The sequence below is a fragment of the Macaca thibetana genome, chromosome 7 (genome assembly GCF_024542745.1).
Source record: "Macaca thibetana thibetana isolate TM-01 chromosome 7, ASM2454274v1, whole genome shotgun sequence".
NCBI classification, from domain to species: Eukaryota; Metazoa; Chordata; class Mammalia; order Primates; family Cercopithecidae; genus Macaca; species Macaca thibetana.
The window spans coordinates 17,207,565-17,230,181 of record NC_065584.1 but is presented as its reverse complement, the minus strand read 5'-3'; the positions used below and the strand labels follow the sequence as shown (position 1 = coordinate 17,230,181).

General features: G+C 44.1%; 2 protein-coding genes across 3 annotated transcripts in view; one reads left to right on the top strand and one right to left on the bottom strand.

Moving 5' to 3' along the window:
- The window catches only part of NRDE2 (NRDE-2, necessary for RNA interference, domain containing), a 188,796-nt gene that overhangs the window by 121,156 nt on the left and 45,023 nt on the right, over nt 1-22,617 (bottom strand). The gene's annotated exons all lie outside the window — the stretch shown is intronic.
- Nucleotides 1,106-12,912, top strand: CALM1 (calmodulin 1). Of its 2 annotated transcripts, none has more exons than XM_050799190.1 (6): nt 1,106-1,261; nt 4,711-4,741; nt 5,924-6,067; nt 8,495-8,601; nt 9,012-9,147; nt 9,323-12,912. In XM_050799190.1, the coding sequence occupies exons 3-6, from the start codon at nt 5,998-6,000 to the stop codon at nt 9,349-9,351; spliced, it is 342 nt and encodes a 113-aa protein (XP_050655147.1). In that variant the 5' UTR covers nt 1,106-1,261; nt 4,711-4,741; nt 5,924-5,997; the 3' UTR covers nt 9,352-12,912. The 2 variants fall into 2 exon arrangements, with proteins under 2 accessions (XP_050655147.1, XP_050655146.1); XM_050799189.1 differs by lacking the exon at nt 1,106-1,261 and adding an exon at nt 1,571-1,851.

The following is a 22,617-nucleotide window of genomic DNA, read 5'->3' as shown; positions in this document are numbered from 1 at the left end:
TGCAGCGATTGGGTTTAGGTTGGTGAAGTGAATAGTGTCTTTCTAATCTGCAGAGGGAAGGCAGCACCATCCCCTGGCTTGCTGCTGCAGCCTCTCTTTAAACAGCAGGTTCACTCTTTCTGCCGCATTCCAGAAGGAACACCAGTAGGAACAGCTCCACACATGCTGACATCTTGTCTGAGGTTATCCCAAGAAGTCCTGTGGCATTTGCAATGTGCCTGTATATTTTCCCTTTAAAAAAAAAAATCTTCCTGCAGACTTTGTTGAAACCACAAACAAACATAACCAAGCAAAGCCCTTTCTAGCAGAGCATGTTAATCACACACTGCTATATTCTGTGAAACAGTAAGCAAATGATAACCTCCAACTGTTGCCCGGGCCCTGTAAACAAAAGATCAAATTCTGTGTTCTGCCTTGGCAAGAAAAGAAACTGCAGCATTTTGTCAAGATTTTTACAAGTCCTGGGCTTCACATTACTGGCTGAAATTGTTCTTTCTCTACTTTACAGAAAAATGGAAAACACTAGTAAACTTAAAGATTTAAATGTTATTTTAAAAGGAATATAATAAAAAATGGAAAACACTAGTACATTTAAAGATTTAAATAGTATTTTAAAAGGAATGTAATCAAAACTGTAGTTTAAAATACAATCAGGCTCCATAATAGAGGCAATTGGCTGTGTGTTCCACCTGTAATGCAGGGGATTTGAAGCATCTATTTTTTCCCTTGTTTCTATGGATTTATGAATAAAGACTCTGACCCCCCTCAGGATTAGGAAAATTACGAAAAATTTAAAGCCTGGGTTTTAAGGTCTGTAGAAGCTGCACAGGTACACTAATTTCAGTAAGAGGGGCGCCAGAATGAATAGTTTTCTCCACAGGAAAAAGAGAACAAAATAGTAGGGGAGAAATATTCAGGCATCCTAAAAAATATTCAGTGGAAACGTGAAAACATTAAAGACTGATTAAACATCGCAGCATGACACAGATTTAGCAATCGAGCATATATAATTTGGCTCAGATATTGCTCCAAAATCCGAAGAGCAAACACAGGACCAATTTCTTCCAGGACAACGACCTCGTCCTCTGCAGACCCCTCTCCTCGGCAGCTGAAGGTGTGGCCAATCTGCCTCCACCTCCCCGCAAACCTCCCAGTCTCAGGACATTCCACAGCACCCCACACTGGAAGTGGCCGCTGCAGACCCAAGGACAAGCGGCACGCGGGAACCTGCAGCCCCAGTGGAGCGGTTAGAGACGTTGAGGTGGGAGGGTCACCTAGGTGGGGTGAAGCTGGGGTGGTTAGCGGGGCGAACGGCTTTCGAAGCTCTGGGCCGCCCCCAGTTTGGACTAAGCAGGCGCTCATGCCTTCGCCCCCGCCCAGGATGGGCGTCTCCTGAGGACTCCCCGCCACACCTGACCCGACACCGCACGCCCAGCCTAGAACGCTTTCAAACCCCGACCCAGCGCAGGGCCGCCGCGACTAGCGCGCGGGGGGCGGCGGGAGGCCTAGCGAACCGGGGGGCGGGACCAGGCGGGCAAGGCCCGGCTGCCGCAGCGCCACTCTGCGCGCGGCGTCTCCGCCGCGGCGGAGGGATACGGCGCGCCATATATATACCACGGGGCTCAGGCTCGCGCTCCGGCAGTGGTGCTGGGAGTCTCGTGGACGCCGTGCCGTTACTCGTAGTCAGGCGGCGGCGCAGGCGGCGGCGGCGGCGGCACAGCGCACAGCGCGCCTTAGCAGCAGCAGCAGCGGCAGCAGCAGCACCATCGGAGGCACCCCCGCCGTCACAGCCCCCGTGCTGGTGCAGCCACCCTCGCTCCCTCTGCTCTTCCTCCCTTCGCTCGCACCATGGTAGGTCGGGAGTGGCAAATGCCGGCGTAGCGGCTGCCCGAGATTTCTTCCCAGATTTCTAGTTGTTTTGTTTTTTGTTTGTTTTTGGTTCGTGGAGGTTTTTCTTTTCTGAGTGTTACGCAGTAGCTGCGCTTAAAGGAGGATGTATTTTGGATTTGCATCTCGGCGACCTCTGCCAGGGGGCTTCATTTATTGGTTCCCCTTGGAGCTGGACTTGGCCGTAGGCCGTCCAAGGGCAGGGGCTCCGGCCGCAACTGCGGCGGGGCTTTCTGCATCTAGCCCCCCCGCCCCCCGCCCAGCCCCGCACCCACTGCATCCACCAGCGCCGCACCCGGGCTGCCTGCAGCGCAGCGTTTCGGCCTGGGAGCCGGGCGGGGCCGGGCACTAGACCCCCCCGCCCGCCTGTGCCCACCCCGCTCGCCCCTCCCCACCCCGCTTCTCCGCCGGCGTGAAGGTGGCAGGTCGGGCAGGCAGTGGAGAATGAATGGGCTGGAGCGGGCCGGTGGCGCACATTGTTCCGGCCGGGTGTTAAGGGGCGCAGTGAGCCCCCGCCACCTCCCCACCTTGGCCGGTCCTGCTGGGCACCCTCCCTCGGTCGCTCTCCCCTCCTTCTTCCCGGGGGGCGCGGCGCGGGCGTGGGCTGGGAAGGAAGGAGCCGGGGAAGGGTGGGGTTGGGGGCAGGAAGGCGAGGGGTTGGGGGCGGAGAGGGCGGAAGCGGCGGCCCGGCCGCCCTGCGCCCGGGCGGGGCTCTGCGGTGTAGCCGTGGCTTGTTCCTGCCGCTTTCGCACCTCTACGGCCCCCCACCCAGTGCAGCAGTGCGGGCGGGCGTGAGCCTCGGTGCACCAGGAGGCCCTTCCCGCGGGAGGCGCTCGGCTCGCGCTAATTGGGGCGGGGGGGGGGGCGGGGGAGGAGGGAGCTGGCGCGCGGCTTGGTTTCCATTAGAGACGCAAAGTTTCTGCTCCGGGAGGAGGCGGCGGCGCGGCTGGCTGGTAGCCTACGGGAGCAGAAGCGGGTGGGAGGTGCGGGGTCGGCCTTGGCCAGGGCCCTGGAGCGCGGGGACCGGGGGTGGTGACCCTCCTGGCCGAGGAGGGGTGGCGTCCCGACGCCCGCTCAGGGGCCGCCTTGTCCCCCGCCTGCTCCCGGGCACGCGTCCTGCCCGGCCCCTCGCTCCGCGTTCCTCCTGCCCCGCGCCACTTCCATTCCGCAGAGAGATGCCCGCCACGTTTCCGCTTTCTCTGCAGCCTCTAGATTGCCAGATGCGACTGTGCGCCTTGCTGGGTGTGTTTTCCACAGCCCCTTCCTCCCTCGGCGGGCAGGGCTGACATCACCGAGTGCGTTTCTGGTTTGGCGGGTGGGGAGATGGTTCCCCGCAGGGTTCTGGTACACCTTTGCCCCCAAGGCTAGCGCCCTTTGGGGGAGGAGGATTTCGTTTTCGAGAAAGTTGGGTGCCCCTGGTAACCCCTCTAACAAGAGAGTTTTGTAGCGAGGTGGGACTGTTCTCCCCATAAGGTGACAGTTCCTCTTGCGAGGTGTGGCGGCGCTTCCTGTTGTACAAGACAGATGTTGCCCTGGCGTTACGTAAATCATCGTGTCTCCCTCATTTAATTTTAAGAAAGCCAATTTTTAGTGATTGGGGTAGAAAGAAAGATCCATTTATAATCTGTAAAAATAAGTTTTCACCCAATATCAATATATTGGAACGCCATTCTTGCTGTTAAAGTTTTCACTTAAGAGAATAAACTTCATTAGCTTTCTATTAGGACTTATTTTGTAATTGGCTTCTTAGGCATCCTTTAAAAGAGAAATACACATTAGCTCTCCTTGAGGTCTCGAATTCCCTCGGCTGGAGGCACGGGTTCAGTGTGGTGGAGACCAAATAATGCAACTGAGAATTACCTTCGTGGCCATTACTGCCTCGATTGAAGTGTGTTTATTAAGCACAGTTCTTATGTCATTCTTAAGGTAGGTAAGGTAGGTAGGGTTAATACTCTCCAGCAAATTAGGTAGACCCTCTTTGCCAGAAAAGAGAGGAGTATATGTAGTCTGATAATTATTGTGTAGTTTTCTGTGTACTTAATTTTTGTAGTTTTGTAACACTTCATTTATAAGATGGTACCATTTTTTCCTGGCTTCTGAATAATAGGATAATTTGACCCAGGGCATTAACCATTGTAAATGGTAGGCTTTTAACAAATAACTGCCTAATTTAAAGGATTGGAAAGCATTTGTTACATGGAAATGAAGTTGGTGGGGTACCCAGTTGCTGTATCTTTATTTTTTCCACTTAATTATTTCTCATAAAATGGATGTAAAAGCCTGTTAATCCAACCCAATGCCATTATGTAACGACAGTTTGGAGATTTCGAGGGCCTGGAGCAGTGCGCAAGGTGCGCGGAAAGCCTGCCCTGATCCTGGCTGTGGTGGCAGTGGCAGTGGGCTGGGTCCCTTGTTGAGTGGAACAGGGGACTGCGGTGTCCATGGTGCAGTAGGTGGCGCGCTTCTGTCTTACAGCCTGCTGCCACTGCAGCTGGTGCCATGGGGCTTTATGCCGCTAGAGGTGCCATTTTTCACATGATGAACTTAGCCTAGTTAGATCGCAGAGCAAGCTGTAAGCCATGGGCCCAGAAAACTTGAAGTGAGCAGAGGTTGTCACTTCCTTGAAATCGTTTGTTAAAATAGCATAAAGAGTTTCCTTTATTCTAATTACTTTCATTAAATGACAGTGCTACAGGTTTCAAAAGATTTTTTGAAGATCGATTTTTGAAAGATCACAATATTAAAAGTATAATTGGAAAACCTATGTTGAAATCAACCAAACATGTTGTGGACTGAATGATAACCTTTTCTTTCTTCATGTAGGCTGATCAGCTGACCGAGGAACAGATTGCTGGTAAGTTGACAACTCCAAGGAGTCCCCAGAAGGCCAGAACTAGGCATTGACTCAGTTTTGGTGACTCCTCTGTTCCTCCCCGCTACAGTCTGGGCAGTTTTCTAAGAATTTATTTAAAGAAGAACAGTAAGCAGAAACATTGAGGTCAGGTGTTATTCTTGCTAGTACTTTATAGATGAGGTGAAAGGAAGTAAAATTAGGATGCCCACTTGTTAAATTCTGGAGAATTTGACCATGTTTCACAGTGTGCAGAGTTTGCCTATGATTAAATTGTACTGAGCCTGCTACTCAACAATTTAGTTTACAGTTCTTATGCCATGGGTCTTTCAGTAATCTGCCCTGAAAGCTTGTGCTTGCTATCCTAAAATAAATGGAAATGGGTGAAAATGAGTGTTAGGACCACTGTAATAATTGGGAAGAAAGTTACATTAGTTAAACTCTGTTGCCTAGGCTGGACTCTTAACTCCTGGGCTCAAGCAGTCCTCCTGCCTCAGCCTCCCGAGTAGCTGGGATTACAGGCATGTGCCACCATGCTTGGCAGATTTTAGCTTTTTAAAGTCCTGGAGGACTCGTTTTGAGACTGTTTCTCTTTAGGAAACCAGGAATGCTTCTGAAATATCCTAAAAGTCATGTGGAGAAAAACAGACTGTTAACCTGGGAATGTACATTTCTAGTAACCATTTCATGTTGTTATGAAACAGGGGATTCTTATGGCTTTAGAAATGTAACAGGAAGGGACTTGAAGGGGGCACATGGACCAGTCTTGTCAGATGGGATTTAGTCCCTTGAACCCAGGAGGCAGAGGTTGTAGTGAGCTGAGATTGCACCACTGCACACTGCACTCCAGCCTGGGTGGCAGAGTGAGGCTCCATTATTTTAAAAAAAAACAAAACAAAACTGGATTTAGGACTAATTTAAGCATGTTTCAGCTTAGCCGCCTTGAAACCTGTGGGAATATTGTGGTGTATGGCACCGTTTACTGGGAGCAGTGTTTGCTTTATAGGCTGCTGTATAAAGGTCAGTCCAACAGGACTATTGTGGTCTTTATTTCGTTAGATAAAGACCAGACTTCTGATACCTTGCACAACTTGAATGGCTTGCTTTGGCAAGCCCCCGGCAAGTGTATATTGTGACTGGGTTGGATAAAGACATTCATTCTAACGGGTCAACTTTTGTTTTCAGAATTCAAGGAAGCTTTCTCCCTATTCGATAAGGATGGCGATGGCACCATCACAACAAAGGAACTTGGAACTGTCATGAGGTCACTGGGTCAGAACCCAACAGAAGCTGAATTGCAGGATATGATCAACGAAGTGGATGCTGATGGTAAGAGCTTTAGAACCATGAATGAGGGCCACTGTTGTGTAATTCAAGTTCAGAAATGTTACAGAATTGTCTTTCAGGTCCCCAGAGCAAAGCAAATGTGCAAAGATCCTTTCTGTGGTTGCCTTAGGGCCATTGACAATGACAATAAAAGATGATGGGCCTTGTGTCCGTCCTGCTTAGCTTCTACAACGTTTTCTGCAGGGATCACTGTATTGTTTTTTTTCTGCTTGGCGTGACCTAGAGCTCAGATTTTTTTTTTTTTCTTTTTGAGATGGAGTCTTGCCCTGTCGCCCAGGCTGGAGTGCACTGGCGCGATCTCGGCTCACTGCAACCTCTGCCTCCCGGGTTCAAGCAATTCTCCGCCTCAGCCTTCTGAGTAGCTGGAATTACAGGCGTGTGTCACCGCCCCCAGTTAGTGTTTTGTATCTTTAGTAGAGATGGGATTTCACCATGTTGGCAAGGCTGGTCTCAAACTCCTGACCTCGTTGTCCGCCCGCCTCAGCCTCCCAAAGTGCTGGGATTACAGGCATGAACCACCGCTCCTGGCTGAGCTCAAAGCTTTTATCAACTGGCCCATGAGTCTGCACTGAGTCTTGATGGGGAGGTGAAATTAAATAGCCACAGAACGTGCTTTTTAACAAACTTACTGTGTCTAAAGAGGAGGAGGAGCCACCAGATGAAGTGGGTGACAAGCTCTCTTAGAAGTTACCATGAAAGTGTGAGCTTGTAGATGTGTTTGCTGCGGAGGAGCATGTGAGGTTTGGAGGCGGATGTGTGGTGACTCTAGGGGATAGTTTTGCAGAACCTAATGGAAAGGGAAGCTGTAAGGTCCAGGGTCAGAGGGAACCAGCAGTAACCCTGATAGCGGTTTGTCATCTGTTCCTCTCGACTCTACAGCAGTGGACAACAGACCTTTGATTGCTGATTTCCACTTCCCCACCCCTAAAAGAAACACGTATTTTGGTAAATCATATATATATTGTAATGTGTACTATATAACATTATAGAACATGATTTTTAAAAGATGAGTTGCGGGGAGAGAAGGTCAAAAGAAAAAATAAAAGATGAGTTAAGAATAAACTATTCGGATCTAGATTTTACTTTGTAGATGATTGACTCAAAGGCGGTGTGGTAAAATCGCTTGTCTGGTCACAAACATTTGGAAGCAGAGCTTTTGATTAGGTTATTTGACAAAGCTTTCAGCACATTAGAGCGGTTTTCACTAATAGTGTTTTGAAAAGAAAAAGTTTCCCATGGTTCTCTCTAGTTTGACTGCTAAGATGATCAGCTATCTGGGAACATGGAGTAACTTCCTCTTGTTTGTGGGAGCCCTGGGAATCTGTGCTTGGGGAGGGGAGAAGTCTGTTAGGCTCTTGGATTGTGTGGAAGAAGGAGAAGTTGTGCCAGGCTGCAGAATCCTGTGTTTGCACTGAGAAAATAGGATGGTACCTGACCTTCTCTGCATGGCTGTGAGACAGCTTAAAATAATTTCTCTTGTCTTTGATGAATATGAACAATATCTTACAATTTTTGAGGCTAAAAAGTCTTGAAGGGATCCCTGAGGTATTTTCTTTTAAAGTAAAGGTACTGGTGAAAATGAGTAACTTAACCTAGGGTTTTTCTTCCTAATTTTATTTCCATTTAGTTCAATTACACTGTTAGTCTGGAGTGCTTGTCTTTAGGGGTATTTATCTCTTAGTTTTAAAGAGTTGTTTGGAGTACTGGCCCTAGAACAGATTCTTCTGAGAGTTCCGTAAGTGTTACTGGTCTGAGCTGTGAGAATGCTGCTGAGCTTTTCCCTTAATGGGAAATAAAGATACTGAGTTGGAAGAAAACAGGTGGCCAACCTTCATAGTGTGGCCAAGAAATGATCCTGGAGAAGACTTGGTAAGACTTTATGGCCCATGCATGGCATAGCAAAATCAATGTTCCTCACTCATAATCTTTTCTCCCCTGAAACACTTTATACTCTTAACCTGCAGCTCAGTTCTAGGCCTTTTTTGCGTTACTGCCGTCACTAGCCAAGACAGAGTTAGACCTGAGTGATTTCCCTGACTCAGGGATGGCAGTTGCGGGCGCTTCTTCCCTCAGAGTGGAAAGATTCAGCCTGCAGAGTGGTGTGTGCTGTTCTTTTTCTTGAACTGTACAGCCCTTCATGACCCTTCCATGGGCTAGAATCCAGATGTGCAGTTTCCTTTGTATGATTAAATACTATCCTGGGCACTGATGATGAGTTTGAAATTATATGAAATTGCCCCGTGAAGTGTTTGAACATTTTAGACCTGCAAATGTTTGAACCTAGTAAGATAGTTTGCCCCTTTGTCCTAGTGTGTGTTTACCATTCTGTACAGTGGTTCTGAAATGATTACTGCAGAGCAACATTCATGGAGTGCTTACTTTACATGAGCTTTTGTTTTTTAATTTGAGGTAATGGCACCATTGACTTCCCTGAATTTTTGACTATGATGGCTAGAAAAATGAAAGATACAGATAGTGAAGAAGAAATCCGTGAGGCATTCCGAGTCTTTGACAAGGTAATCCAGCGTCTGCGTAGCAGATGGTACTTAAGTATGGCTGCTTCTGCTGTCACTTCTAAAAGCTATAATAATGTTATAGGCAGAAGACTTAAATCTAACTGCCTGAGCCTTTGATCTCACTTTCAAAAGTCCTCTTTATGGTAACTGTATCAGGTGAAGGTAGGCGTAATAAATAGGAATTTTGGACCACGTTTCTTGACTGTTACTTTGAATCATTGTGAGCTTTTGAAAATCCTGTTTTCTGCATTAGCTGTTTGCACGTATTTAGAAGGTTAGAGGTGGGAACTAGAGATCGGAGAATTGTTGATGGGAGCAGAGTTAGCAGTAACTTGAGAGGGCGTAGCTAAGTCAAAGACCTACTTCCTCACACCACAGCATTAGCAATAACAATTGCTGAATGTTCACAGGATGGCAATGGTTACATCAGTGCAGCAGAACTACGTCACGTCATGACAAACTTAGGAGAAAAACTAACAGATGAAGAAGTAGATGAAATGATCAGAGAAGCAGATATTGATGGAGACGGACAAGTCAACTATGAAGGTAAAATGAAATTATTTGAGCTCAGTGTTTCATAGTCTTACCTTTAGGATCTGTAAGCAAGCCAGCTGCTTCACTAGGCAGCGTTTGACTTTATTTTATGTACAGTAAAGATGTTGTGTTCATTAAAGCTGCTTTCAAAGATAACCAAAAGTTACTATTATATTTGTCTTTTCAGAATTCGTACAGATGATGACTGCAAAATGAAGACCTACTTTCAACTCCTTTTTCCCCCCTCTAGAAGAATCAAATTGAATCTTTTACTTACCTCTTGCAAAAAAAAGAAAAAAGAAAAAAGTTCATTTATTCATTCTGTTTCTATATAGCAAAACTGAATGTCAAAAGTACCTTCTGTCCACACACACAAAATCTGCATGTATTGGTTGGTGGTCCTGTCCCCTAAAGATCAAGCTACACATCAGTTTTACAATATAAATACTTGTACTACCTTAATGATAAGGACTCCTTAAAGTTCCATTTGCTAATGATACACTGTTTGGGCTGGCCAGTTTTTCATGCATGCAGCTTGACGATTGAGCACAGTCAGGCCTTTGTATTAAAAATGAAAAATGAAAAAACAAATTCAAAACCTATTCAAATGGGTTCTAGTTCAATTTGTTTAGTATAAATTGTCATAGCTGGTTTACTGAAAACAAACACATTTAAAATTGGTTTACCTCAGGATGACGTGCAGAAAAATGGGTGAAGGATAAACCGTTGAGACATGGCCCCACTGGTAGGATGGTCCTCTTGTACTTTGTGTGCTCCGACCCGTGGTGACGACACACCCTGGTGGCATGCCTGTGTTTGTTGGTTTAGCGTTGTCTGCATTGTTCTAGGGTGAAACAGGTGTCAGGCTGTCACTGTTCACACACATTTTTAATAAGAAACCTTTACCAAGGGAGCATCTTTGGACTCTCTCTTTTTAAAACCTTCTGAACGATGACTTGGAGCCGGCAGAGTAGGCTGTGGCTGTGGACCTCAGCACAACCATCAACATTGCTGTTCAAAGAAATTACAATTTACGTCCATTCCAAGTTGTAAATGCTAGTCTTTTTTTTTTTTTTTTTTCCAATAAAAAGACCATTAACTTAAAGTGGTGTTAAATGCTTTGTAAAGCTGAGATCTAAATGGGGACAAGGCAGGTGGAGGGGAGGCCAGTGTACATTTAAATGCCCACAGCCCAGCATTGGGTTTCCCTCCCAAGGCCCCAGCACCAACCTCTGAGCCCAAGACCTTGCCTAAAAACAAGCAGATACCGATTGCTTCATCCTATTTATGGACATGTAGGTCTAGTTGCATTTTCACTGGGGGGAGGGGGGAAGGTGAATTACGGTAACTTTTAATGATCTATTCAGGCAGTAGAGCTCTTAAGGAAAAAAAAAAAATCCACTTTCTCTCAAGCATGTATTTAGGGGTTCTCAATTGTGCTGCTGATTACCTGTCTTATGTAACTACTTGAGACCATCTGCAAGAGACATGATTTAGTGTGTCTGTAATTCAATCTTCGCTGTGTGTGGTAGAAGCAGTAGTCACTTTTCTAAGCCAGTCTCTTCATGCCTAAAAGACACTACCAGTCACCTTTGATTCGCGACTTTTAATTTATGATTATACTTAACCTTAGCCTCCTTTTACTTTTTTTTTTTTCCCCCAAAGTTGACTTGACTTTGCTTCTTTCCCCCCCAAGTAGAACTAATGCTAGCTTCCAGCTTGAAAGTGAAATTCCAGTGTGGAGTGAATTTTGTGTCTAATTATAAACCTGTAACCAAAACTCAGACATCTGGTTCTGGTCTTTGCATTGAGATTGGTCCCTGTAAAAGCCCCTTAAAAGCATATTGCATTTAGTACAGAGCTCTTTTTTGAAATGAAGGCTGGAGGTGTGCATTTTTCACGGTGTTAGCTGGTTGTATCTTATTAGCAAGGAGATTGGGGTTTTGAGTGTTTGCGTGGGTGGTTTCAATTTGCCAGGGAACAGTGGCAGGCTGCTAGCAAGGCAGTGAGAAGCTCTTGGCAGCCAAATGGGTGCATTCAGGGCTGATTTATAGAGACCCTTGGCTTCTCCTTCTCCTACTCCCTGTCTTTCTGGCATTTTGTAGCTTGTTAGATTTTCTGCCAGAGGGGTGGGTCAGAGCAGTGGAGAGGAGACATCGCCCATGTGCTTCTGCTACTGGTCCTTGGGCTGTGTGGTTGGTAGAAGAGAGGTTGACACTATGAGCTAAGGGTTGGCTTTTATCATTCCCTGAATCTGAAAGGAATGCCTAAGGGTTTCTCTTCTGGTGAGATAGGGTTCCTGGTTTGAGTAAGTTAATGTCCTGGATATTTCTTGTGGCAGGGGGTGGTCAAAGAGCCTGATTGGCTGACCCAGTCTCACACCTGTGGTCGATGACCTCACTAGTTTCAGAGGGGGCCAGAGGGGGGTCATTTGACTTGTTTTTTTTTTTTTTTTTGAAATGTAGCCTTCTAACCCTCAAGTCTTTTTAGAAGCTGGGTGGACTGTTAGTGGTCTTGCAGCCTATCCTAAAAGACTACCTTTGAAACAGGATTCTTGTATGGCCAGGATCCTGTCTGGGAACCAGAAACCCTACACCCTCCCCCTCCAGGGAATGCTGAGTTCCTGTTGTGAGCAGAGGTGAGGCAGAATCCATTGTAGCCTTCCCCCCTCGCATTTGCGGGGATGGCCAACCCAGGCGTTGGGTGTTAGTCTGCATGAGTTTGCGAGAGGAGATAGCTGGGTGTCGTGGCAGTGCCCTTGAAGTTGGTTAGCACCTTCCTGTAAACTCTTGCCCCTACTTCTAACTACTCTATAAATATATACATATATTTATATATAAAGTGATTAGTTGAACTGGCATCCTGCTTTAGCCTGAGACTTGCCATAAGAAACTGCTGAGTACTTGGCAAACAAACCCTTTCATAGTTTTGTTCTCCATCTGTTTGGGGTAGGTGTTGAGCGAGGCAAATGGATCTCGATACTTCAGATGGGCTTTTGATGCACTGTTGCCAAGGAAGGCTTTTTCTGATTTTTTGACAAATGAATTTTTGCACACTTTCATTGGTGTCTTTCGGCAACTTAAACACACATTGAAAATGAGCTATTGTACATATTTTTATATTCTCTTTATAAATGCATGTCTGATTGTACTTGTAACAATATTGTAATGAACGGCTGTGCAGTAGGCCCAGCGCTGCTGTGTCTCGTCAGAGGAATAGCTTACCACGAACCCCTCAGCATACTGGGAACCTCTTCCTGAACAAAGAATGTAAATTTGGTCAAGTCTACTCTTCCGTTCATTCAATTATTTTAAGCATTTGAATTATTTATTGTATATCCTAAATATATTTATCCTTTGGCAGTGACTAGATTTCCACTAATGTGTCTTAATCTATTCCTCCAGCTGGCAGTTACTGTTTTTTTAATCCCTTGAAGTTGTCCTGTAGGAGACAGAAATTCTTTGCTGTCTGTATCCCTTGGAGTAAGAAGGTAGTGGCATGGGTGGAGTGTGTGTTCTTTCTCCAAATCTATTATGATGTTCATTAAACACTTCTGTAGCAAAGATGGTGGTAGTTCTTTTGTTACTGAAGTTGCCCTTCACCATGGCTATTTGAAAAGGAGATGTACTTGGACATTTCTGTAAATCTTGAGATAAACTGTTTGGAGATTTAACCACCTCTCTGATGGGGGACCAACTCTATGGAAATTGTAAATAAGTTTTATTTATAAACCTGGCACTGTATTCAATAAACATTTCTGCAGCCTTTCATCTCTAACTGCGAACTGTGTAGGTTTCTAGCTTGCATAGCTTTCAATCCCTGTTGCTCTCAAGGTAGACCTGTCCTCAGATGTAACTTCACCGGGCCTCTAGTACGGTGAGAGTGAGGGGCCAGAAATACCATAGACATCCCACAACAGCCTTACCCTAGTTTTAAGTAGTTTGAGTGTTAATAGCTGACATTTTTAACATAGTCTCTTAGCCTATTATTTTGTCCATGCTTGCTTTTTATGCAGAAAATTTACACCATAAAGATTAGTTTCCTGTTAACCCCAATCCAAGTCTCTTTAGGACTTGTACAAAGAAATACATTTTTTTTCCAGTAAGATGGGAATTTTAGATGACAAGCACATACCTTGGTTCATGTCAAGAGCGGGACAGCTGAGGAAAGTGGGGTGGGATGCAACTCCAATTTAGGATGTTGGCATCGAAGCCTTCCCCTTAGTCAACACCGGCCCAGACCCTGGTTCTCAGATGTGGCAGGGGAGGCTACCTTGTGTGTTTCCCACTCTGCCCAGAAGGAGTGAGAGGGCTGAAAAGTGGGGCAGGGTAAGTCCCTGCTTTGGACGGAAGGCTTGAGACACATCTCCAGGAAGCGTTTAAACAGCCCCTCCTGCACACAGGAGCTGGGACTACAAGGATATGGACATCACCGTGGAGACGGCCCTCTGCTCTGAGGCTTCAGACCCAGCTTCTGGTTTTGGTTTTGTCCCTCCAGCCTCAGGCAGGTTCTTTACCTTTCCCAGGCCTCGGTATCCTCTTTGGTAAGATCCTATTGGACTTGGCACCTTCTGCCTGTGACTTTCTAGGATTATGACCGACCTGGTTTGGCATCACTTTCTGTTTAGATAGATGAAATTGCAGCCTAAAGGATGGGAGGTAAAATTGCGTAGGAGTGCGGTGTCCTTTGAGATGACAAATGGGATTTAAAAATTCTCAGCAGCTTCGTGTTGGGGGTGGAGTGGAGGTTAACCTTGCTATTAAGACGTGATGTAATATTGGAACCTGGGTCAGAGAAACTGATTGTTAAGTGACTTCCATTCTCCCAGGACGGAAATAGGAGGCTACCACTGGGCCTGTAAGGGATTCAGTCCAAGTGTCGTCATCTGGTTTTTCAGCAGCTCCGGTTTAGAAAAACACACATTTCCGATTCCAGCTGAACTTTCCCGGGCACTGGGGGGCTGGAGCACCCAATGACTCAGGATGCCTTAGAAGGAAATAAAACATAAAGCTTTTTATAGCTTGGTGCTTCTCTCCCACTGCCCTCAACTCTCTGCCAAGGAGTGGGAGGAGTTAGCTCATGGCCCAGAACAGTTAAAGCCCCTGAACTCCAAATCAAGTGGCAGTTTTCCTTACGAGAATTATGTTCTTTGTGTTAGCAGCCTTAGGAATGAGCGTGAATTGACACATTCAGATTGTGGGGGTTTTTTTCTTTTTTGAGATGGGGTCTCATTCTCACTCAGGCTGGAGTGCAGTGGCACAATCACAGCTCACTGCAGTCTCAACCTCCCGGGTTCAAATGATCCTCCCACATCAGCCTCCCCAGTAGCTGGGACTACAGAGATGTGCTGCCGTGCTCAAGCTAATTTTTAAAATTTTTTATGCAGATGCGGTCTCACTCTGTTGCTTAGGCTGGTCTCAAACTCCTGGGCTTAACAAATCCTCCCACCTTGGCCTCCCAAAGTGTTGGGATTACAAGTGTGAGCCACTGCGCCTTGGCTCAGATAATTTTTTTTTTTTTCTTTTTTTGAGATAGAGTCTTGCTCTGTCACCCAGACTGGAGTGCAGTGGTGTGATCTTGGCTCACTACAACCTTCGCCTCCTGGGTTCAAGCAATTCTCCTGCCTCAGCCTCCCGAGTAGCTGGGACTACAGGCGTGCACCACCACGTCTGTCTAATTTTTGTATTTTTAGTAGAGATGGGGTTTCACTATGTTGGCCAGGCTGGTTTTGAACTCCTGACCTCAGGTCATCTACCCGCCTTGGCCTCCCAAAGTGCCGGGATTATAGGTATGAGTCACTGTGCCCAGCCCCAGATAGTCTTTTAAATGTCGTATCTTAAAGTTTTATTTTCACTTTTACGAAGGCTAAAAGGAAAATCCAGTTTCCTCTAGCAACATAATTATTTGAACATTTCGTTGCAACATAATCTTTAGATCCTGGCTGTATGTCAGCATGTTTGCTTTTAAACTAATTTTTCATTTTGAGTCTTTGTATACCCTTCAAGTTGTGATTTTTTTTTTTAAGTTACTGCATTTTTTAGCAAAAGATAGATTTTTTCCCACATAGACATATCAGAATCAAGATTTGAGATGGTTTTAAAAATGGAAAATAAGTAAAAAAGTAATTATAAAATCATATGTTGGTTAAAAGGAACAGGTCATATAGGTAAAACTTTCTCTGAGTGCGAGTTTCCATATCTGGTAATTCTCAAACTTGGAATACTTCTAACACTGGACATCTAATCCTGTTTCCACAAGGCAGAACTTAGTCTTTCTCCCTTTCAATGACAAGAAGTTAATTAATAGTCCATTCCCATTTTTACAAAAGCATTTTTCTGAATTTAATAGAAATGCTGTTGATTATTTAAAATTTGTGATATCAAATGACCCAGTACCCTATAAACTATAGTTGAGACTTTGTTATTTCCTTTTGGAATTTTTTCTCACCATATAGATGCAAAGATAAGAGTTTGCAACATGGGGTCTCACTGTATGTGGAAGTTTTTTTTTTTTTTTTTTTTTTTTTTTTGAGACAGAGTCTTGCTCTGTTGCCCAGGCTAGAGTGCGGTGGCGCGATCTCGGCTCACTGCAAGCTCTGCCTCCCGAGTTCACGCCATTCTCCTGCGTCAGCCTCCAGAGTAGCTGGGACTACAGGCGCCGGCCACCTCGCCCGGCTAATTTTTTTGTGTGTGTTTTTAGTACAGACAGGGTTTCACCATGTTAGGCAGGATGGTCTCAATCTCCATCCTGACCTCATTATCTGCCCACCTCGGCCTCCGAAAGTGCTGGGATTACAGGCGTGAGCCACCGTGCCTGGCTTTTTTTTTTTTTTTTTTTTTTTAGTAAGCATAATATTCTTTAGTATGCATAATTGTATGTTGTATGTATTACAAATATATTACAATCTTCTTACTCCTTATACCTTTTTCTCCTCATGATATAATTTATGTACCATAAAATTCACCTTTTAAAAATACACAATTTGGTGGTTTTTAGTATATTCACAGGGTTGTACAACCATCACCGCTATATAATTTTAGAACATTTTCATCACCCTGAAAAACCCTGTACCCATTGGCAGTGATTCCCATCTTCCTTTCTGCCTCCTTCCCCCCATCCCCTAATCCCCGGCAACTACTATATTTTCTGTCTCCATGGATATGCCTATTCTAGACATATGTAAGTGAAATCATGTATTCATACTTTTTAAATCCTCTCTTTTTCACTTTTTTTTTTTTTTTTTTTTCTGAGACGGAGTCTCACTCTGTTACTCAGGCTGGAGTGCAGTAGCCCAATCTTGGCTCATTGCAACCTCCTCCTCCCCGATTCAAGCAATTCTCCTGCCTCAGCCTCCCAAGTAGCTGGGATTACAGGTGCACACCACCACGCCTGGCTAATTTTTGTATTTTTAGTAGCGACGGGGTTTTGCCATGTTGGCCAGACTGATCTTGAACCCTTACCTCAGGTGATTCACCTGTCTCGGCCTCCCAAAGTGCTGGGATTATAGGCATGAGCCACTGTGCCCAGACTTTTTTAAACTTTTTCCACTGAACATTTCTCCATTGCTTTACATTCTTAAATGTAATTTTTAAGATCTGGCTGTATTAATACATCATCATTTAGCTAGCCAATACCCTAATAAAGGCCATTTGGCACATTCCCATTTTTCTTTTCTTATTTCTCCAAGAAACATTCCATTTTAAGCCACTTTAACTGTGAGCACATTCTTACTAGGCTGGAATCTGCTTCCTTTTAACCCCACCCGTTGGTGCTACTGCAGCTTGGTGGAGCTAACACTGGACATCTAATCCTCTTTCCAACCTTGGTCTTCCTCACTGTCATGGACCCCTCCTGACTTCTTTGTCAGGCTTAATATTTTGCTCCTTCTTTTTTATTTTTATTTAATTAAATTAATTAATTAATTAATTTATGACAGAGTCTCACTCTGTTGCCCAGGCTGGAGTGCAGTGGTGTAGTCTCCACTCACTGCAACCTCTGCCTCCCGGGTTCAAGCGATTCTTATGCCTCAGCCTCCTGAGTAGCTGGGATTACAAGCGCCTGCCACCTCGCCTGGCTAATTTTTTGTATTTTTAGTAGAGACGGGGTTTCACTATGTTGGCCAGGCTGGTCTTGAACTCCTGACCTCAGGTAATCCACCGCCTCGGCCTTCCAAAGTTCTGGGATTACAGGCGTGAGCCACCGTGTCTGGCCGGTTGTGTTTTTGTTAAGTGCACTGGTTTTGAGTTGGTTGCTCCTTGTTTTTTAAAACCACTCTTTGAGAGAAATCAAGGAAATGTAGTGAAATTTACCCAGGCTGTGTATTCAAACATCTGTGTTCAAATCCTGGATTACTGGCATGTGCCACCACACCCAGCTAATTTTTGTATTTTTAGTAGAGACGGGGTTTTGCCACGTTGGCCAGCCTGGTCTCAAACTCCTGGCCTCAAGTGATCTGCCTGCCTCTGCCTTCCAAAGTGTTGGGATTACAGGTCTGAGTCACCACACCTGGCCTACAACATATACCAACTTTAATATGTAAGAACTGATGCATGCAGACATAGCATAAAAATGCATAAAGTAAGAATTAACAATGGTAAGAATAAGAAATCCATTATTATAGATATTTTAATATACTTCTGGTAATTGAGAAATCAAGCAGACAATAGAAGATTTGAACCACAGAATTAACGAGTTTGATCTCTTGTATATACATAGAACATTAGACCCAGCAAGTAGAGAATGCACATTTGAAATATTAAATATTAATCAGCACTATTATTAATCACAAAGTAATAAACAATATAGCTATGTGGTTATAATATAAATTGTAAATACAAATATATAATTATATAAACAAATTATTAGCATAATAAAATTACTAATAAATATCAAGAAGATATTAAATAGATAATTAGGATTGACTACATGTTAGATCATAGGGTAAATCTCAACGACTACTTTAAAAATCCTATCATATTGACCTAGAAAATAATTCCAAAAATACACCTTTAAAAATAACTGTTTAGAAAATTAAAATCCACTTCTAATAACACATGGGTTTAAAGAAGAAATCATAATAAAAATCTAGAAAATGTTTAGGATTGAGTGAAAAAAATTCTACATTTCAAAATGAGATACAACTTAAGTAGTACTTAGAAATGTATAGCCTTGGCCAGGTGTGGTGGCTCACGCCTGTAATCCCAGCACTTTGGGAGGCCGAGGCGTGCGGATCACCTGAGGTCAGGAGTTCAAGACCAGCCTGGCCAACATGGTGAAACCCCATTTCTACTAAAAACACAAAAATCAACCAGGTGTGGTGGCAAGCACTTGTAGTCTCAGCTACTCAGGAGCCTGAGGCACGAGAATCTCTTGAATCCGTGTGGTGGAGGTTGCCGTGATCCGAGATTATGCCACTGCTTTCCAGCCTAGGCAGCACAGAGCAAGACTCCATCTAAAAAAAATAAAAATAAATAAATAAATAAATAAATAAATTTATAGCCTTAAAGGGCTTATCATGGAAAAGAAGAAAGGCTAAAAATAAATAAGCTAAGCATCTAACTTAGGCTAGCAAAAGAATAGAATAAGCTCAAAGAAAGTAGAAGGGAAGTATCAAGGATAACCACAGAAATTAATGAGAAACAACAAAGAAGATCAACACAGACAAAAAATGGGCTCTTTTAGAAATAGCATGGCAGTTTGTCAAAAAAATTAACCATGGAATTACCATATGATCCAACAATTCCAATTCTGGTTATAGACCCAAAAGAATTGAAAGCAGGGACTTAAATAGATATTTGTACACTTACGTTTATAGCAACATTATTCAAAATAGACAAAAATGGTAGCACCCAAATGTCCATTGATGGAAGGAAAGATAAAATATGGTATAGACATATAAGAGAATATTATTCAGCCTTTAAAAGGAAGGGAATTCTGACACATGCTACAATGTGGATGAATCTTGAAGACATGCAAGTGAAATAAGCCAGGCACAAAAGAACAAATACTGTATGATTCCATTTATATGAGGTACTTAGGGTGGTCAAATTCACACAGACAGAAAGTAGAATGGATGGTTGCCACAGACAAGGGAATGAGGCATTATTATTTGATGGGTATAGAGTTTCAGTTTTGTAGAATGAAAAACTTCTGGGCTGGCTGCAGTGGCTCAGCCTGTAATCCCGGCACTTTGGGAGGCCGGGGTGGGTGGATCACCTGAGGTCAGGAGTTTGAGATCAGCCTGGCCAACACAGTGAAACCCCTGTCTCTACTAAAAATACAAAAATTAGCCAGTCATGGTGGCACATGCCTGTAGTCCAAGCTAACTTGGGAGGCTGAGGTGGGAGAATCACTTGAACCCAGGAGGCAGAGGTTGCAGTAAGCCGAGATTGCACCACTGCATGCCAGCCGGGGCAGCAGAGACTCTATAAAAAAAAAAAAAAAAAAAAAAAAAATGATAGGGACAAAGATTCCCCTCATTCAGTGGGAAAGTAACATCATTTTATAATCATATATATTTTTAACTACTGATTCAATTTCTTGAACAGTTTGTTTTAAATTTTCGATTTCTACCTGAGTCCATTTTCTAGGAAATTTAGGAAATTGTCCGTTTTGTGTGTCTTCATATTTACTAGCATCAACCTTTTTTTCTTGTTTTTTTTGCAGAAGGGGTATAGCTATATTGCCCAAGCTAGTCTCAAACTCCTGGGCTCAAGCTGTTCTCCCACCTCAGCCTCCCAAAGTGCTGGGATTACAGGCAAGAGCCACTGTGCTTGGCCACATCAACTTTTTAATATCACACTTAAAAAAAAAAATCTCTGGTTAATGATTGCACTACTGTACTCCAGCTTGGATGACAGAACAAGACCCTGTCTCTAAAAAAACAAACAAAAAAACCCATTTTTAAAAAAATCAGCACTCCCTGAAGTTTGTCTAACAGTCTTTTTTTTACTTGAAACACCAGAAATTAGATTTTATTATAAAGCTATAATAATTAAACAGCATATGAGTGAATGCAATAATAGGAAAAAATAATCAATGATACATGAAACATCACCTGCAATATAAGCAGGTTCCAGAATAACATTATGTTTCTGTAATGTTCTCATCACTTTCTTGACTTTAAAAAAAAATTGTAGTAAAACACATAAAATTAATCATTTTAACCATTGTTAAGTATACAGCTCAGTGGTATTAAGTACATTCACATTGTTGTGTAGCCATCACCACCATCCATCTCCATAAGTTTGCTTTCTTTTGTTTTTGTCTCACTCTGTCACCCAGACTAGTGTGCAGTGGTGCAATCTTGGCTCACTGCAACCTCTGCCTCCCAGGTTCAAGCAATTCTCCCACCTCAGCCTCCCAAGTAATGGATTACAGGCGTGTGCTAACACACCCAGCTATTTTTTTTGTATTTTTAGTAGAGACGGGGTTTCACCATGTTGCCCAGACTGGTCTCGAATGCCTGGCCTCAAGTGGTCAGCCCACCTTGGCCTCCCAAAGGGCTGGGATTACAGGCATGAGCCATTGCACCTGGTCAACTGGGCCATTCTTTCTGCCATCTCCATCCAGGTGCCAGACCTGTAAGCAAGGCCATTTTGGATCCTCTAGATGAGGTCATTCACCAGCTGAATAACACCAGGTAGCTTCAGTTGACCCACACGAAGCAGAAGAACCATCCAACTGAACTCTTCCTGAATTCTTCAGCCACAAAATCATGAGATGAAATAAAATAGTGGTTGTTTTAAGGTCCATACCATATGGAGTCCTCTGTTTTGAACTAATAGAAAAAGCACTACGGAAAACAAAACCAGAATCCCAGAGAATTAAAAAAAATCACACTATGACTTTTTACCTATTCTTGTTAAATTCTTCCAGAAAAATAGAATTGAAAAAAGAACTTATATTAAGACCAATTACCACACCAGATAAGAACAGGAAAAGGAAGAAAAATTACAGGCTGATCTTATGTACATAGATGCAAAAATATACAAATCTAAATATTAAACTGAATTTAGCAATGCATTAAGTGAAACATATCATGACCATGTTGGTTTTCACCCAACAATTCAGTGCCTATTTCAGTGGAAGAAGAGATTCCCACAAGGGGAAGAACAGGCTAACAACCAAGCCTGTGGAAGGGCAGATGCCCTGCAGCTTCGGCTTTTCTAGAACTGAAGACTCCCACTCCTCCATCAAGACTCTGTCTCTTTTGTCTCGTGCCTTGCCTTCCTTCCTGTTTCCTGCAGACTGGCTTTTCCCTACAGCAGGAAACATGGCCAGCACGACTTCTAAGCTTTACATCCTACAGCTTTAGCCAGGCCGTGATAATCTGGCTCAGTTCCAGTTCCAACACTTTTTATTTTTATTATTTTTTTAGAGGAGGGGTCTCACTATGTTGCCCTGGGTGGCCTCAAACTTCTGGGTTCAAGCACTCCTCCCACCACAGCAACCCCAATAGCTGGGACTACAGGTGTGCGCCACCATACCTAGTTCCAGTTTCATTTTTGAGAAAGGATTCTGGTACAATTTAGCTAAGCTGCCCACCCTTGGACCAATCAACTGTAACAGGAATTGGAGTCTGGGGAAAGGACTGTGTATCAGTTTTCCATGACAGATGTAACAAGTTATCACAGGGCTCCTGTGACATGGGGTTTTGGGGGAGGTGGGGAGGTCAGCAAGTCCATAGCAGGGTTCAGTCCTAGAGGAGTGGTTCTGGCTGGAGAGTTAAGGCAGGGCCCAAGAGACTTTAATGTAATGTTGTTCTGATTATATTCATATAGAGTCTAGCACACAGCAAAATTTAATACATTATAGTTTTTTTGTTTTAAAATATTGCAGTATAATTGCCTTTCTCCCTTGTTTGTTTTTTGTTTGTTTGTTTTTTGTTTTTTTTTCAGCCAGAGTCTCACTGTTGCCCAGGCTGGAGTCCAGTGGCAAGATCCTGGCTCACTGCAACCTCTGCCTCCTGAGTTCAAGCAATTCTCCTGCCTCGGCCTCCTGAGTAGCTGGGACTACAGGTGCATGCCACCACGCCTGGCTAATTTTTTGCATTTTTAGTAGAGATGGGGTTTCACTGGGTTAGCCAGGATGGTCTCGATCTCCTGACCTCATGATCCACCCTCCTCGGCCTCCCAAAGTGCTGGGATTACAGGCATGAGCCACCATGCCTGGCCCATTGTTTTTATTTATTTGTTTGTTTATTTTTTATAGAGGAGGGATCTCACTATGTTGCCCAGGCTGGTCTCAAACTCCTGGGCTAAAGTGATCCTCCTGCCTCTGATTCCCAAAATGCTGGGATTACAGGCGTGAGCCACTGTGCCCAGCCTCTCCCTTGTTTTTTAAAAAAATGTGATGAAATTCACATAAGATAAAATTAACCATTTTAAAGTGTACAATGCAGTGGCATTTAGTATATTCACAGTGTTGTGCAACCACCACCTCTGTCTAGTTCCAAAACATTTGCATTACCCAAAAGAAAAC

What these genes read in the sequence shown, in the direction of transcription:
- CALM1 (XM_050799189.1), top strand. An exon ending in CAACGAAGTGGATGCTGATG is followed by an intron (nt 6,068 to 8,494) that starts GTAAGAGCTTTA and finishes TTTTAATTTGAG; the next exon opens with GTAATGGCACCATTGACTTC. An exon ending in CGGACAAGTCAACTATGAAG is followed by an intron (nt 9,148 to 9,322) that starts GTAAAATGAAAT and finishes TTGTCTTTTCAG; the next exon opens with AATTCGTACAGATGATGACT.